Genomic DNA, 15964 nt, shown 5'->3' with positions numbered 1-15964 from the left:
AAGGGGGAGCCAAGTACCCCTCCAAAATCGGAGAGTGGGGCAAAAGGAGAGAACACACCTCACCGCTGAAGAACAGGTTTGAGAGGTCTGTGTTTCTTTGTACTTTTACTGTGGCTGTTGCAGGGAGAGATTCATTAGAAAACATGTGTGGGCCACAGGCTTGTTTTGCATAGGGGATGCTTGTAGGAAAGCTTTGCTTTCACCTTCTTTGGTTCCTTGTTGCCAGAAAGCTTTTTGCCCAAATTCAGCGCAGTGCAAGTTCTCTGGCACAGCTCTCTTTAAGGGGAAAAATCCTTGGGCACCAGATAGGTGAAGGGCAGGATAGAGACTTTGCTTTCTAAAGTTGAAGCTCTATCTTTAAGCACACTCTGATTCCTAAAACCATGGCAACCCAACAAAAAAAGCCTGACAACAGAGTCCACATATAGTAATTGGAATAATGCTCATGCACTCCTGCTTAAAAATGGTTCAGAAGTAAAATGAAAGACTAACTGTAGTTAAGGACTACTAGGATGAAATGTGTTGCCAGTGTGGCAGGATATGTTCTTCGTACTCTGAAAACTTCTCCTTTAGAAGAAACTGTTAGAAGATAAAAGACAAAGATCTAAGAAGTGCGCTGGTGTGTGATGCATCTTAATAGGGGAATATTAATTGAGTGAGCACAAGTGAATGGCAAATGAGGGGGGGAGCTGTGTCTGAGCTTTTTCACATAAGGTGAAATCAAACTTTCTCCCTCATTACTGGGGCCAGCCAAATTCCCAGTGGCCCGAAGCAGGAGGAGCACTGTGGTGAAAACAGGACACTGAACATTTCCTGGTGAAAATTCTCTTTCTGGAGAAAGCTAGGTATTTTAATTTGATTACTTTATTGATGGGGGGGTAAGGATGGGGGGCAAAAGATAGACTTCTGTATTCCTCAAAGACATTGACCATTTTTTATCCACAGAAAGCAATAGAACTGAATGCATAAACACCAAAAGAGATCCAAAGGTCGAGTTGGCTGAAAACCTTGAGAAAGTTCAACTAAACTGAACTTTCTTTATGTGGCAGAGCCACCAGACCAGCATGCTGGAGTTGTTGTTCAGGTACCTCCTGCTCCCACTCTTCTTCAAGCCAGCATTCCCTGCAGCCAGGGATGCCTGATGTAGGGCTGGTACTTACAGCAAAAGGAGACGAACAGCTGCAGCACGGCTTGGTCATGATCTTCAGGGGAGCTGGAAGCAGGAGATACCCAAACAGCAACATCCTCTGGATGCTACAGCACAAAGGCATAATGATTTAAGGAAAAAAAAATACAGTGGTTGAGGGGTTTGTGATTTGCCCTTTCAGTGTTTATTGTCCACAGCAAATATATAACTCTGACAGCTGTACTATATATTATTAGCACCACTTGTAGCTTATTAGCCAAAGCCAGTAATTCTTTTTAGTAAGGATACTTTTCAGAGTTTTACAAAACACAAGGTGCCCTTCCATGAAACAGCCTTTATTTTTGTGCCCTCAATACAGAGAGTATTGGGCTGGGTTTTCTTTTTACCTGTGTTCAAGCCTCATCTAGAGGGACACAGCAGACCAGCTCATAGGCTCAGCATGGTCTGGCTCTTTGTGCACACTGCTGATGCCTGCCTAGTGCCTCAGGTGGACCCACATGGGTGGTGGTGCAGGAGATAAAGATTTGGGCTGTGCTCACGTCCCACCCTCAGCTCCGCTGGCCTCTAAGGGACCAGTTGTCTCCCCAGGTCTGCCTGTGGGAAGGACTCCCCAGGGTAGAGGGGAAAGAAGGGGAATGGCAGCCGGAAACCTAACTTGATCTTTTGGCATTTAGCTGAGCGAAATGTATTTTTCATGGAGGAACTACTTCTCCCTTTGCTTGTATTCTTAGCTGGGCTAGAAGCATTTTAAAGCTGTCTGGAGATGGTGCAGATGCTCAGGGATTGTTCTGTGGGCAGATGCTTCCTCAACTGAGATGCTCAGGCAGCATGAGGACAAAACACCTTGAATATTTCAAGCTGTTTGTTTAAGCCTTCAGTGTGTGATAGCACGTTATACAAGCCTGGGCTCAGAACCACTTTTGGACCTCATTAGAGTGAAGGTAATCAGTTTGTTTAAATGAAAAGCAGAACTGCAGAGACAGAAATTTCTCATCTCTTTAGCATTAGGCACCTGGCACACAGCCCTTGGGCTGGCTGGACTCAGCTGTTCCTGTCTCCACCTTCATCTCCACCAGCTCCAGCTGCCCAGGTGCACTGAAAACATTCCCCTCTCTCAGCTCTCTCCTTGAACCCAACATGTAGCTGGGCACTGCGGTACAAATCATGCCTGACTGGCCCTCTAAAATCAAAGCACAGATGATAAATCAGCCCTACTCCTGTTAGAGCCATGGGATTTTAACTACTATGAATAACAGGGGCACTGAACAAGACCCGGTCTGATCAATTGCATTATCCCTGGTTTGATTCACTGTTTATTTGCTTAAATAGGAAGAAAGGGCATGCCAAAGTTGAAAGATTGTTTCAAAAGCAGCAGAAAGATCTGCAAATCCCAACCCCTTTTCCCAAACAGGACTTGGGAGACTGAGACTGGGAGGGATGAAGTCTTTGTGATCCAGCTCTGGCAACCTCACCTATCTGGCTTTCATCTTCTCTATTTCAACACGTTTTGTTCAAGAGGAGAAAGAACAAAGCCTTGACATTCTGAACAGATCAAAAGGGAAAGAAGGGGTAAAAACTGAGAGCTAAATCACTTTATTCTGCAGTAGCATACACACCTCACACACTGGTGTGTCCCCAGGCTGCAAGGTAGAGATTAAAGGCAATTTACCTGTGAAGACAAAAATCTGATCCAACCATACAACAAATATAAGTACAAAGAAATCTGCATTCTTTCAGTCTGGCCCAAAATGAGGTATTTTCAGCTCCTATAATCAGTTATTCTGCATAGTAAAACGCCTGTGTCTGTCTTAGTAAATGTGTAACTGCAGGCTGCACAAGTACGCTGGGTCTGGCTAAAGGTTGTGTATGCACCCCTGGAACTTTCGATGCAGCTGGTGTTAAGGCAGGTTCAGGTTTCATTGGGGCCTGCCTGGCCTGAGGTAACTTTTCTCGGCCCCCCAGGCTGTGATGTAAAGCAGCTTTGCGCAATGCCGCCGCAGCCGTGTAGAAAGGGCAGAATTCCGCCCGCAGTCCCACCGCCCCGGGGGGGAGAGGTGTCGTGAGGAGCTCGCCTGAGGGACGACAGCATCGGAGGGACAACAAAGGGGCGACACCCCCCAGGACAGAGGCGAGTAAGCACTCTTACTGGATTTGCTTTGAATGCTGCTCTTTCAACTCAGGTGTTCACGCTTTCCCAAAGGGCTCGGGGCTCTCTTCTTTGGCCAAATAAACGAGGCTGACTTTCCATAGATGGGGCTTAGGGTAAGTGCTTGGCAGTGAGAACTGCTCCTCTTGCTTCTGGTCATGGAACAAAAGCTGACAGGGGGGCTCCGGCAGCCAGAGAGAAGTGACCACTGGGTGCCAATGGTGCCTAATGGCACAGCCTGCCTGGGTGGCACAGGGTCACCCTCCCTGCTGTGCAGGAAAGATTAAGTAATGCCTCAAAAGAATGGTATGATGGAGAGAACGGTGTGGGGAGGGTATTCCTTCTAATTTGTGGCTTTTTGGCTCATTTTCCTGAGCATCCCAATGGGAAAAATGCATTGAGTAGTCTAGAAATCCACTAGCACAGTAGCTGGGCTAACTGTGAAAGTGAAGTTGGGAAGGCACCTCCCAAGATAATTTTTTAACCAGTCAGAAGCAATGAATAAGCTCTGTCATGCATGTCACATGCTACCAATAGGTTTGGGGAGGTGAAGAGGGGCCAGGAGCAGAGGCGACAGCAGCACAACTGTGCTGCCCATACAGTAATTTAGAGGATGAGGTGGGAGTTAATGGGGAAGAACAATCCTTGGGTGAAGGCACAGGGACAGATCCACAGCAGGTCCTCCCCTGCATGCCTCTGGGGTGCAAATATTTTCAGGCTTGACCTACAGGCATTCAGTACGAAGACACTTAGACATCCTGAGTGACCATCACAGCAACAGAAACTCCATTTGCAAACTCAGCAGTTAGATAGGAGCCGACAACCTGGGAATGTAGATATCCATGTTAGCTGGCATATGTACTTAGCAAGATATGTCTAATTACCAAGCATCTGCACATCTCCATTTTTGTATGTGCAAGAGAGTGGTGATACTGGGATATTATTAGGTATTAAATACTTGGGGACCCCTCAGGGGAAAGAATATGGTTATGCATTGTAAATTAGGCTGGGAAGGGGCTGGGTCTTGAATAAATAGATTTAAACCCAAGCACTTCCACCCTGTGTAAAGTGTTGGTGAGACAGACATTGCTCTGTGTGCTCTCAAAAGGCTCAGGCTTCCAGAATTACAATACCTGACAGACTGGTGCGTCTCAAAAAGCCTTGGAGAAAGAGAGCAGAGAGGAGGGCTTGGGTACTGCCAAGGCATTGATAGCATTTTGCCCATCCAATGAGCTCTGCAGAACTTGAAATGGGTGAAAGAGGGTGAACAAAGCTACAATGAACAAGGAATTACTAGAAGAATAAAAATGCAGCTCTGAATAACAGCATTTTGGCTGATGATATGCATTACAGATGCATAATTTTCAACACATTTGGATTTCAAATACACAGATTAACAGTCATATACTAGAAATCCAAGAAAGGTGTACAGCAGAATTACCAAAAAGCTGAATATAGGAAAAGAGAGAATTCTAAAAACATAAAATTTGTCAGTGGGTATACATGTGTGTGTTTGTGTATCCATGACATTCTCATTCCCAATATGCACGACATCCTTTGTAAAACAAGAGCAGCAGGTGGTTTTTTAACTCAGGAGAAGACTGCCTGAAAACCAAAGTAAAACCCAGCCTAACCCTTCTAATTATGTATTCAGATATTGAAGGTTTCAGTGTGAGCACTTATATAAGGGAGCCTGGAGTGTGTTTGCCTAGAAGCTAGAATAAATGTTTGCACTGGGCTATGAAAAGATACCATGCTCTGCTAGTGCCAAGTATTTTGCTGACTAGACATACAAAGCAGGATCATTCCATGTTTGGACCTTAAGAGAACTGGTTTCCAAACCCACTTCCTGCATAACAGCAGGCAAATTGCTTAGCCTGTCCGTGTGTCAGCAAAGCTCAGTGCAGCAGTTTGCAGAGATGGCTCTGACCAGGTCCCAGGAACAAATGGTGTTGCATTTGTTGCAAACCAAGGTTTTGCAGAAGTCGCATGCTCTAGGTTTGCAGGCATAACCAGCATCCACAACCTTTCCCATGCTAAATCCTTAGAGTACTGCAGTGGGTAATGGAGTCACATCTGTTTTACCATTTCCCACCTGCTGCCATTGGAACTGGTATCTGTCTCATCCTGGGCTTTTGAGGGGGCAGAGTCAGACCAAACACCACTAAATACTGAAGTTCCCACCTTTGTAATGCCAATGCAGCAGTAGCACCTCAGTCTGTGATTAAGAAAACTGTACTTAAAACAGTCTGAGTCCTTCCAGTCTCCTTTCCAGTCTCCTGACCAGTCTCCTTTCCTCCTCATTCCTTCTTTCAGCAGACACTGTGGAGGCAATTTTCCAACATGAATCTGGCAGCAGATCTTCTCTGTTTGTTGGCTTGTCTTACCGTGGTGACTTGTGACCGGGTCTACGTCCATCCTTTCAATTTGTTTTCTTTCAAAGAGAGTGACTGCGACAAGCTGGAAAAATTGGTTCAGGAGGGAAACACCATTGTCCCTGTCTCCATTGAGTCCCAAACCACACCTGAGTATGAAGGTGACGTGAATGACAACAACAAGCTGGAAGCCCCAAGCCTCAATGCCTGGGGGAAGGAGGAACGGGGCTACCTGAGAGACTTGGTGTACGTCCTGGGTATGCGGTTTTACAGCACACTGCAAAAAGCACAGAGGGGCCAAAATGTGCTCCTGTCCCCAACCAGCCTCTACAGCTTCTTGGTGTCTTTCTACCTGGGCGCCTCAAACCAGACAGCACTTGATTTGCAGGGTTTTCTGGGATTTGTTCCCCCCTCTGGAAACCCTGACTGCACTTACACAGCAGTCGGAAATAATTTACTTTCCAGCCTGAGGACGATCGAAAGGCTTGCGAACAGCGGGGACGAGGAGCTGCTCTTCTCCAAGACACTGAGCCTGTTCTCTGCCCCTGGCCTACCCCTATTCCAGCTGTTCATGGAGCACTTGCTCCTCAGTGCTGATGCATTCTACACCCGAGCTGTTGACTTTACAAATCCAGGCAAGGCAGCAAAACAAATAAATGCCTTTTTGGAGGCCAAAAGCCAGGGACAAAGCAAGTGCTTACTGGCAGACATCGACCCAGCTGCCGACCTGCTGTTTGCAGTGGATGTCCGCTTGGCAGGTATGAGGCAGCACTGCTCATTTTGGGAACAGGCATGGGGAAGGATGGGCGGTAACCCTGCTCCTGGGAAGGAAGCGAGGTCATGCCTGGCCAGTGGGGAAAGGGAAGGACTCAGATAAAAGGCTGGACCTCTGCTCCCCACCACTGTGCCAGGGGTCCTGCCTGCACTCTGCCATGAGCCAGCAAGGGCAACAGGGAAGGAGGAGGTGGGGGGATGGCATCCAAGAAATTTTCCTCATCCAGGACACTAAGGATTAGGAAAGGTGCGGGAAGGTGCATGAGAAAGAATTGCACAGCATTTCTGGCAACAAAGGAACTAAAAGTCAAGAGGGGCCTCCAGCAAGGTTGATCTGGGTGTAGCTTTAAAGAAAGCCAAAGTAGCTGGGAGTAGCAGGCCAGAGGTACAGATACAAAAAAAGCTAAAAAATATAATGGGCATGACTCCTCCAGTGGCTATTAAACACAGAAGTCTGGAGGCAACATCTGGCTCAGGAAGCAATCAAACAGTTGCTTTATCAGTTATGGAAGCAGGGCAGCTTCTACAAACCTAGAAGAAACAAGGCAATTATTTTCATTGACGCTTCATTGCCTAGAGTCATTCCATGCTGCTGGCCCAGAAATCCCCCTGCACTGCAACTGAGCCTTCTCTTCTGAGTGTAGCCACTTTCCTAGATCCTCATCAGTGAATGTAATACCAAAGACTGCACACTTCAGACAGCTTGCCTACCTGTAACAGTATTTCAGAAAACTTGCAGTGAGCCCTAAGTTCCTGAGTGGGCCTCTACTGCGAAAGGTGGAGTTGTGCTGTCCAGAAAACCTTTTTGTGCCTCCATCTTCCCACCTCAAAATTGGATGTCAAGTTTTCTTTGCCTTTCATGGGTGCTGTCATTCTCTCAGCAAGCTGTGTGCATCAGCTTTCTCTTCATTGCAAGGTCTACCACAGATACGATATTACAAAAGTAATTGTGTTACAGACTCGAGCATGGTCACAAGAGCAGATTTTTCCTTTAATAGAACCATTTTTTCCTCTTCTCCTGTATTGGAAACTTGTAATTTGTATAAGCTTAGAAACACATGCTCAAGGGTCTGCCTCACTGGGTCAACTCTACTGCCTCCTCTCTCTGAGAAGGTGCATTTGAAATGTTGTAGTCTCCACATGTGGGATGGACAAAATTGGCTCAAGAACAAATGAATTACATAAGCAACTCTCTTCTAATAAACACAGAACATGACTTTAGCATTTGCTTTGCCATTTGGTTGTGAAGGGGCATCCATGACAGCTGATGCTGTCATGCTCCTTGTCTGTCCCTACAGCTGCAAAATGCAAAAAGTACATTTTTTGCTCTGGAGCATGTTATATATGCTCTGAGATGCTATTAACAGCCATAGCATTGCTAAAGTGACATGAATCAATACAAAACAACAGCTAAAAGTTCCCATGTTCTCAAGTGTTGTTCATTTGCACACAGTTTTTCTCACATTTGTACACTTGCTGCCAAGAAGGGTCTGCCATTTAGAATTCAATGCAGAACATCAGGTGCAAGTTTCACTGATAGACGTAGTGTTTAGTTCTTTGGGGTCTTTTTTCAGTTGCGAAATAATTACAAAATGTATGAAAATAGCACTGTGGGACTGCACAATCTTAAGCACCCCCCTGGTTAAACTCTCTTGAACAGACAACTTGTACCAACTTCATTTTTAACTAGAAATTTGTTAGGATGTTTTTTGCTTTTGTTTGTTTGTTTTGGGGTTTTGTTTGTTTGTTTTTTAAGTAAAAACTTTCCACAGAAAGTCATGCTCTCAGTAAGTTTGTCAGGCTGGCATAAAGCCTGTATTATAGAACATGGAGATCATCACCTGAAGCAGAGACATACACCATTTATTTCCTGCACTCCCAAGTCAGTACTGCAAACTACTATTTTACCCTCCCAGGCTATGTCTTTGCTCTGTGACTGACAGCATTTTTCACCTCAGTCATACTGTAGACACTGGTTTCTTTCCTAACCCAGTGGGGTGCCAAACCTACATCTTCTGTGTCCTGATGTGAGAGATCTCCGTGTAAGAAGCCACTTCTTCCAGTGTGTCAGCTCTCACCTTCTGTAGATGGAAATGGCCATATTAGGGCCTTTCAGGAGAGTACATACCCAGTTACGTGTCTGAGGGCACACCCTCACCTAGCAGGGAGCCATTTCCAACACTGGGCTGGCGATTTGATACTGTTCACAACTGGCACAGTATTAATGGACTCCCTCCCAAAGTCAGTAGCAGAGCTTTGAAATTTTGCAGTATTTTCACAAGAATATTTAAAAGCAATTACTACCTCATCTTGTTACATCTGGCTACCTGCAGGCTCTGTGCTTTGTCCTTCTTACAGTCTTGACTTCTGCAAATTCTGGTTATACAGACCCTGTGAAAGTGTCTCCTTTCTGCTTGCATTCCTTATTCTTACAAAAGAAAAAGGTGAACAACTCTAATTCCTTATTCTTAGTTTGGTTACACCTTCCCCATCTCCTACCTGCCGCTTCTTTTGGTGAAGTTAGAGTAGGTGAAAGTGCCTAAATGCTCTTTTAATGCAAGCCCATTCAAGAGGCAAGTGTTCATATGCTAAAAAACCACTTACTGCAGATTAAATATGTTAGGATCTAGCATTTAACTGGATTTAATGGAGGAAAGAGTAGTTAACAGTACATCTAGACCAGCTTCTATTTTAAATTAATATACCAATAGTAATTAATTTAATGTAAGGAGCTGCTTTCTTTACTACAAAATATACATCTGTTTTCCTAATTCCGTAATTCCACTAAACAATTTCAAGATTTCTGATCTCTGCCCTTCTCACTGAGGGCAGTAGTTTCTTTAATGCTAACAGGATTATCTGTCCAACTGGGCAGCAGCACGGATCTATGGCAGTGAGAAGATAACATGTTGAAATGCAAAGCTGCACAGAAGCAGTGGGAGGTGAGAGCAAGGATTCTCATAGTTGTGAACTGGGAAGGAAATTTATTTTAAGGTCTAAGAACTGTTCAAGTATGTCCTTTTTAACCTCCTTGACTCAACCAACACTTCAGTGTTGTGCTTACAACCTTCCCCATTGCTTTGGTTTGTAAGATGGTAAAAAGGGTGAGACCTCAGGCAGAGCTTGTGCTGCCTTCCCTCTCCTGAGCCCACCCAGCTGCCTGAGAGTGCTCCTGCAGCAAGGGCTGGCCCTGATGGATGTGCTTCCAAACATGCCATCACCACACTCAAGGGAAAGAGAGGAAATCAAGCAGACCCTCTGCACAGGCCTGTGAGCCCCTGGGGACTATGTGGCAGCCTGGGAGGAAGCAGGCAACCAAGCAAGCAGGGACACTTTCCTGTCCCCAGGAAAGGCCACAAAGCCAACAGAAATACAGCAGCTTTGGTCACAGTCCTGATGATTGTGGTCCGTGCTGTGAGCTGGTACCACCAGAAGGCAGATTAAAGGGGGGATACATATGTTTACAGTAGCTAAATGTGATTTTATACACGCAGTCCTTCTCTAAGGCACAGTGTGTTGTTCTTAAAAAGACTGGCTAAGGGGCAGAGGGGAGTAGGGAAAAGAGAGAAGAATCGATTTCTCCTTTCTCAATCTGTTTTTCAGTGAATTTTAAGCAAGCCTTCCTGCTCAAAGAGCCTCAGGAATTCTGGGTGGATTCAAACAAAAAGGTCTTGGTCCCTATGTTGTCTATCACGGGGACGTTCAAGTACAAAACTGATGCCAGTGGGGCTTTTTCTGTGGTGGAAGTCCCCATCAGCAAGACGGCGCTGCTGGTGCTGCTGCAGCCCATCAATGGCACTGACCTGGAGCACGTGGAGTCCGAGCTGACATGGCAGTCCTCAGCCTGGCTCCAGCAGCTGTCCCCAAGGTAGGGAAGGGGCACATGCACCCTCCCATAGGGAGGGAGGGGATGGGGTGAGCCACACAGGCCTGCCTGCTCACCTGGGGTCGGATCCAGCCAAGGAGGCTTTATTACCAAGCACAAAGAGAAACCCCCTGCACAGCCAGGGGGCTCACTTCAAAGGAGCTCAACTTTGGTGGGATCAGCTTTTTATCTGGGGGTATTTCAAGGAAATGAGCAAGTCCCGTTGCATCCCACCCATGAAGTGGGAAGATCTGGGGTTTAGCAGCAGACCCAGGGTGAAATCTGGGTCAGTTCACACTTGGAAACAGTAACAGGCACCCACTGTGTTTGTGCCCCCACACCAAGCACTTGTTGCAGCTGTTTTCACATGCCCATTCCCCAGGACTGCCCAGCCACGATGTTTTCACAGTGGAGAACAAGCACTCACTTGCCTCTCTCTCTCCATCTCTCTGCAGAGAAATTAAATTAACGCTGCCGGCATTGACACTTGAAGATAGCTCTGATTTACAGGAGCTTCTTGCAGATATGGAACTGCCGGCACTGCTGGGGAAGGGCGCAGATTTCAGTAAGATAAGCAACGCCAGTATAACAGTTGGAAAGGTACAATATTATCACCGGCATTCAAAAAAAATCATGCTTCCTGCACAGTTTCAGCCTCTTAAACTGAATAAATTTACCTAGAACAAAGCAGTCAGAGCCATGTAGGGGACTGAGTATTACATACAGTGTATGTTTTGGATTTAGAAGGAGAATAATGTTGATAACACAACAGTTTCAGTTGTTGCCAAGTTGTGGGAGGAATGAGTGAGCAGCCGTGTGGTACTCAGCTGCTGGCTGGGGTTGAACCATGACACAAGGGTAACATGATTACAGACCAGCCCAGTGTAAAAGCCATTATACAGCTTTTGCATGTTATGGACAAGTATTCCCAACACTTTTTTTAAACATCTGTGGAGTACAATGTGCTTTATTATTTACTCAGACTCTCATTTGTCCCATCACGATCGTGCTCTGATGACTCCAGCGTTACTCATATGTTTTTCCTTTCAGGTAATAAATAAAGCCTTTTTCAAACTGGCCAGTGATGGAACAGATCAGCCAGAAGAGCCCGCAGCACAGAAGGAAGATGGGGCATACGTGGATGTAACACTGAACAAGCCATTCCTTTTTTCTGTTTTCGAAAAGCAGTCAAGAGCAATGCTTTTTCTTGGCAGAGTAGTAAACCCTCTGCATGAGGATTAAATGCAAACACAGAGGATAAGAAAGGAGTGGAATGATGCACATTTCCCATCACCACCTTCTTATTCATCAGATACTTTTGTGATGTTGTTGAGTGCTCTACTTAGCTTTGAGATGAAGCAGTTAGCATTTGAAATACAGCTTTTTGAAAGCTAACACCTTGCAACATTTCATCCTTGTTCATCTATTTCATGTGAGGTGACTGACATCCTTCCTCCAGCTTCCATTTATTGTCTCCCTTTTGCTCCTAGTTCCCTTTTTGGATGCCGCAGGGCAGGGCAGTGTTTCGATGCAAGGCATCACCTTGAAAAAACAGATATATAAGCAGCATTTACTATAGAAAAGAACCTCTTCATTCTTTAAAAAGATTTTTTAATTGTATGGTCAGTTTTGCAAGAGAGACCCCCTTTTACATTGCAGTGAAGATTTTACAACTATCCACAGAGATTTCTAGCTTCATCAGCAACATTTCCCTTCAAAATGCTGCCAACAGCACAGGCAAGCTTTGCTTGTCCCACTGAGACAAGATTTTTTGCCTTGGAAGCAAAAACATGCTTAGAGGAAGTTTCTTCTTTCTGCAGCCCAGATGGATATGTTCACTTCTTAACTCTATGGAAATGCTAAAAATAGGGTTTGGTAGTACTAATGAACTGTGATGGATAAATTCTCAGAGTGTGACAGAATTATCTCTGATTTTTTTAGGGAAAAAAAACCAAACCACAAGGTCTACTATTCCAATACAATTCAATTTCTTGGATTACTTTATAACCTGTGAGGCATTCCTTACAGCCTTATAGCAAAGAAGGACATTACTGGTTAGAGTCCAGTTCTGTAAACTTTAACATCCAAACCATATGTTCTTTAAAAATAGCATTAATGGCAACAATATATATTAGTATAAATAGTGGATGTGGCGCTGCTTCTTGAGAATAAAATGATTACAGCAGTCCAGTCCAACTCTTAACAGAGTCATAAAAATTTGGATCATTAAAGTGGAACAACAGATTATTAGATGACTGTTGAATTAGGAAGTGAGGAATTGGGAAACAAACCTTGGTACTAAGGAAAGCCTGGAACAAGGATTTCCACGTCCCATCTCTAGATTTATTGTTAGCACTGATGGCACTTAGGAAATAACTGCAAGCCTCTTTGGCATATCATGTGAGACATATCCCACAGCGCACAGCAGCTCATTATCATCCACAGTGGTCGAAATGTGTATCTAATCTAAATGCACTAATGCCAGCAGCTTGCTATCAGTGATGTTGATATGTGACACATCCTTGTAGTTTAATGGAAAATGCCATAACATTACAAATAAAATAACCCTCAAGAATATTAGCCTACAGCATCCATGTATTTATCCGTTTATATTGTATGTATTCCAGATGCTCTAACATCTAAATATTGTACTTGTTTATATACAGAAGTAATTAAGTATGAATATGCAGAGTGGAAAGACACAAATAAACCCACTTCCAAGTTTCTTTGCGACAGTTCAGTTGGGCTTTTGTCCATAAATAAGTTCAGGCTTCTGAAATCTGCTCCAAATCAGATTTATGTCTTTAAGACAGTAAGTTGCATATTATCAAGCACTACAGCCAATGGCATAGCTGTAAGAATGAAAGCGGCAGCTTCATAATAATTTAAATGTTATCCCATTTACTTGTTGAAGTCAGAAGGTAGCATTAGCTACAAATGAAATTTCAGATCATGAAATGTTACATTTTTATGAAGAAGATGGAAAATAAGGAAGGGAGCCCCTGGATGCACTGACAAAGTTCAGGGGAAAATGCCCTTATCCACAGACAGGGGATCCATGCTCTGGGACTCCATACCCTGTTTAGCGGGTAAAGGAAGAAAAACAAAAAACCAAACCCAGTAAAAGCCGCATGCGGGTAAGGCTGGTGCCAGGGACAACAGTGTGGAGAGAGCAATGCTGGGGCAGTGCCGCGCTGGCCTTGTCATGCCTTTTGCAGCTGCAGCGTCCCTGGAGCTCTGGGCTTTGCGGTTTTCTCAACCCTAACCCTAAGTATAACCCTAACCCTAGGCAGAGCATTAAAAGCCACATGGGGGTAAGGCTGGTGCCAAGGAAAAAGTGTGGCGGAAGCAATGCTGGGGCAGTGCCGCGCTGGCCTTGACATGTGTCCTGTTCCGCTGTATAAAGGGAGTCGGGGAGGATTCTTTTTGATAGATTTCTCGGACGAAAATAAAGCGCAAACGCGGCAATATTGTATCTGAGAACTATTTATTGATAGGAAAAGGGTAAGTATTACTAAAGGGAGGTAGAAAAAAGAGGAGAGAGGAAAAAAGAGAGGGAAAGAAACAGAAGACAGGGACAGGGATACCACAGGAATTCTGAGCCCTTTGTCGGCGTCAGCTCAGCAGGCGGAGCGTGTGCGCTGCGAGCCGCGGTGCATCTGCGTCCGTCTCGCCGCGGGCTGGGCGGGGTGGCCGAAACGGAGCCGGCTGCGTGTCCCTTCCGTCGGCAGAGAACTGGCTGCTGTGCTTACGGGCGTGCTCCGGACTCTCAGAGTCCGGGGTCAGCTGCTGCCAGGGGGGGGGTGCGGTTCCTTCCGTGGCGGTCGCGGCTCTGGCTCTGGCTGCGCCCGGCAAACGCGGCGGAGGCGACGGCGGCGTCCGCCCCGTCGGGAAGGCAGCGGAGCACCAGGTCTTCGCGGTGACGGGCTAGTTCACAGAAATGGCAAAGCAGGGCGAAACAGGTACAGGCAGGAAAGCAGGGCCACAGGGAAGGAAAAAACGAAGGGGGGAAGGGGGCGGGGCTGGCCCTACAGGCGAGCCCCCCCACCCTCCAAAAAACCCCAAAGCAAAATGGCTCTCGTTCTGTTGCAGTTAACTGTTTTCTGTGTGCTAGGCACCTCCCACAAACCAATTTCGCAGCCTTCAATCCGGGCTTTATCCCACAGGCTGAGCGTGGAGGTTTTTTTTGCCCTGATGGGTTGCTAGAAGAACCTTCCCCGGGACAGGGTTGCCACTACATGTACAGCCTTTCTAGGAAAAACATATGTTGAGGCATTAAAAAAAAGTAAGATTGGTTCCTCTCAACATGCCTTTTAGAGCTGCAGTGTCTCTGGAGCTGTGGGCTTTGTGGTATCCTCAGCCCTAACCCTAACCCTAGGCAGACCATTAAAAGCGGCATGGGATTAAGGCTGGTGCCAAGGAGAAAATTATGGAGGAAGCAGTGTTGGGGCAGTGTTGGCCTTTGCATGTCTTTTGCAGCTGCAGTGTCCCTGGAGCTGTGGGCTTTGTGGTTTTCTCAACCCTAACCTTAGCCCTAACCCTAACCCCAACCCTAGGCGGAGCAGTAAAAGCCACATGGGGGTAAGACTGGTTCCAAGGAAAAAGTGTGTGGGGAGCAATGTTTAGGCCACTGTCATGCTGGCCTTGGCCTGCCTTTTGGAGTTGCAGTGTCCCTGGAGTTCTGGGCTTTGTGGTTTCCTCAGCCCTAATCCTAACCCTAGGCGGAGCAGTAAAAGTCGCATAGGGGTAATGCTGGTTCAGAGGAGAAAAGTCTGGAAGGAGCAATGTTGGTGCAGTGCTGCACTGGCCTGCCTTTTGTAGCAGCAGTGTCCCTGGAGCTCTGGACTACCAAAGACTCTCTTCAAAATAGAAATTTTTTGGTGGAGAGCACCTCCCCATTGACACCCTGGAGAAGAAAAGGAAGAAGGAAGGGGCAGAGATAGGGAACTAAAAACATTATTCCCAGAATAAGGACTGCAAAGAGAGAAGTGCTGGAGCAAATGCTACAATACCAACAACCTAAGCTATCTGTACAGGTACCCATTCTCCTAAATATTCAAATGTAGAAACACAACCAACCAACCAACCAACCACCCACCCCCCCATCCCAACCCCCAGCTAAGTCTTTCTGCTTCCCCAGGAAAGTATACTCTTCTGAGACTTTGTTTCTGACATCAGTTTTACATGTAAAATTTTTACAGCATATTGTACTCTTCACTCTCTTCCAATTTCACTGAATTCCTCTGTCAGGCACACCGTGATGCACGTTCCAAGCATTCTAGACACCACTCACATACTTAGCTCCCAAATGCAGTCTACAGCCTAACAATCTAGTGAATGAAGCACCTAAACGCGGGGTCTAAAAGGTGGGAGATTTGGAAAAAGAGAACTAAGGCAAGGATGAGCTTTTTGCATTTCATCAAACAGCACAGTTCATCCCTGAGCATAGCTGACAATTTACTGACAGTTTAAACACCAAAAAATTTTTAAAAGTCTATGCAGTTTGCTTCCTCATCCCTCCAGTTCAACCTTGAAAATACAACAGTTGATGAAACAAGGAGAGTAAATATTCCTCAAGCAGTCCAGCCAAATACTGCTAGTTATCTTTAGATGATGAGGTTAGAACAGTCTAGTCCACTTCTGGTATAACCTACCAA

At 45.7% G+C, this 15964-nt stretch overlaps 1 protein-coding gene across 8 annotated transcripts; it reads left to right on the top strand.

Annotated features, from left to right (window-relative positions):
- Window positions 1-13035, top strand: AGT (angiotensinogen). 8 transcript variants are annotated; one of them, XM_017745491.1, is made up of 6 exons: window positions 28-85; window positions 3110-3275; window positions 5613-6426; window positions 10046-10310; window positions 10763-10907; window positions 11358-13035. In XM_017745491.1, exons 3-6 carry the CDS (start codon window positions 5637-5639, stop codon window positions 11547-11549), a joined length of 1392 nt encoding a protein of 463 aa, XP_017600980.1. In that variant the 5' UTR covers window positions 28-85; window positions 3110-3275; window positions 5613-5636; the 3' UTR covers window positions 11550-13035. The 8 variants fall into 8 exon arrangements, with proteins under 8 accessions (XP_017600947.1, XP_017600969.1, XP_017600980.1 ...); XM_017745463.1 differs by having other exon boundaries at window positions 5610-6426; XM_017745469.1 differs by having other exon boundaries at window positions 3110-3279.
- Window positions 13036-15964: the final 2929 nt, after the last annotated feature.

This window comes from Corvus brachyrhynchos, unplaced genomic scaffold (assembly GCF_000691975.1).
Source record: "Corvus brachyrhynchos isolate BGI_N302 unplaced genomic scaffold, ASM69197v1 scaffold70, whole genome shotgun sequence".
NCBI lineage: Eukaryota > Metazoa > Chordata > Aves > Passeriformes > Corvidae > Corvus > Corvus brachyrhynchos.
The sequence above is the reverse complement of the archived record's forward strand: the minus strand, read 5'-3'. Positions and strand labels throughout refer to the sequence as shown.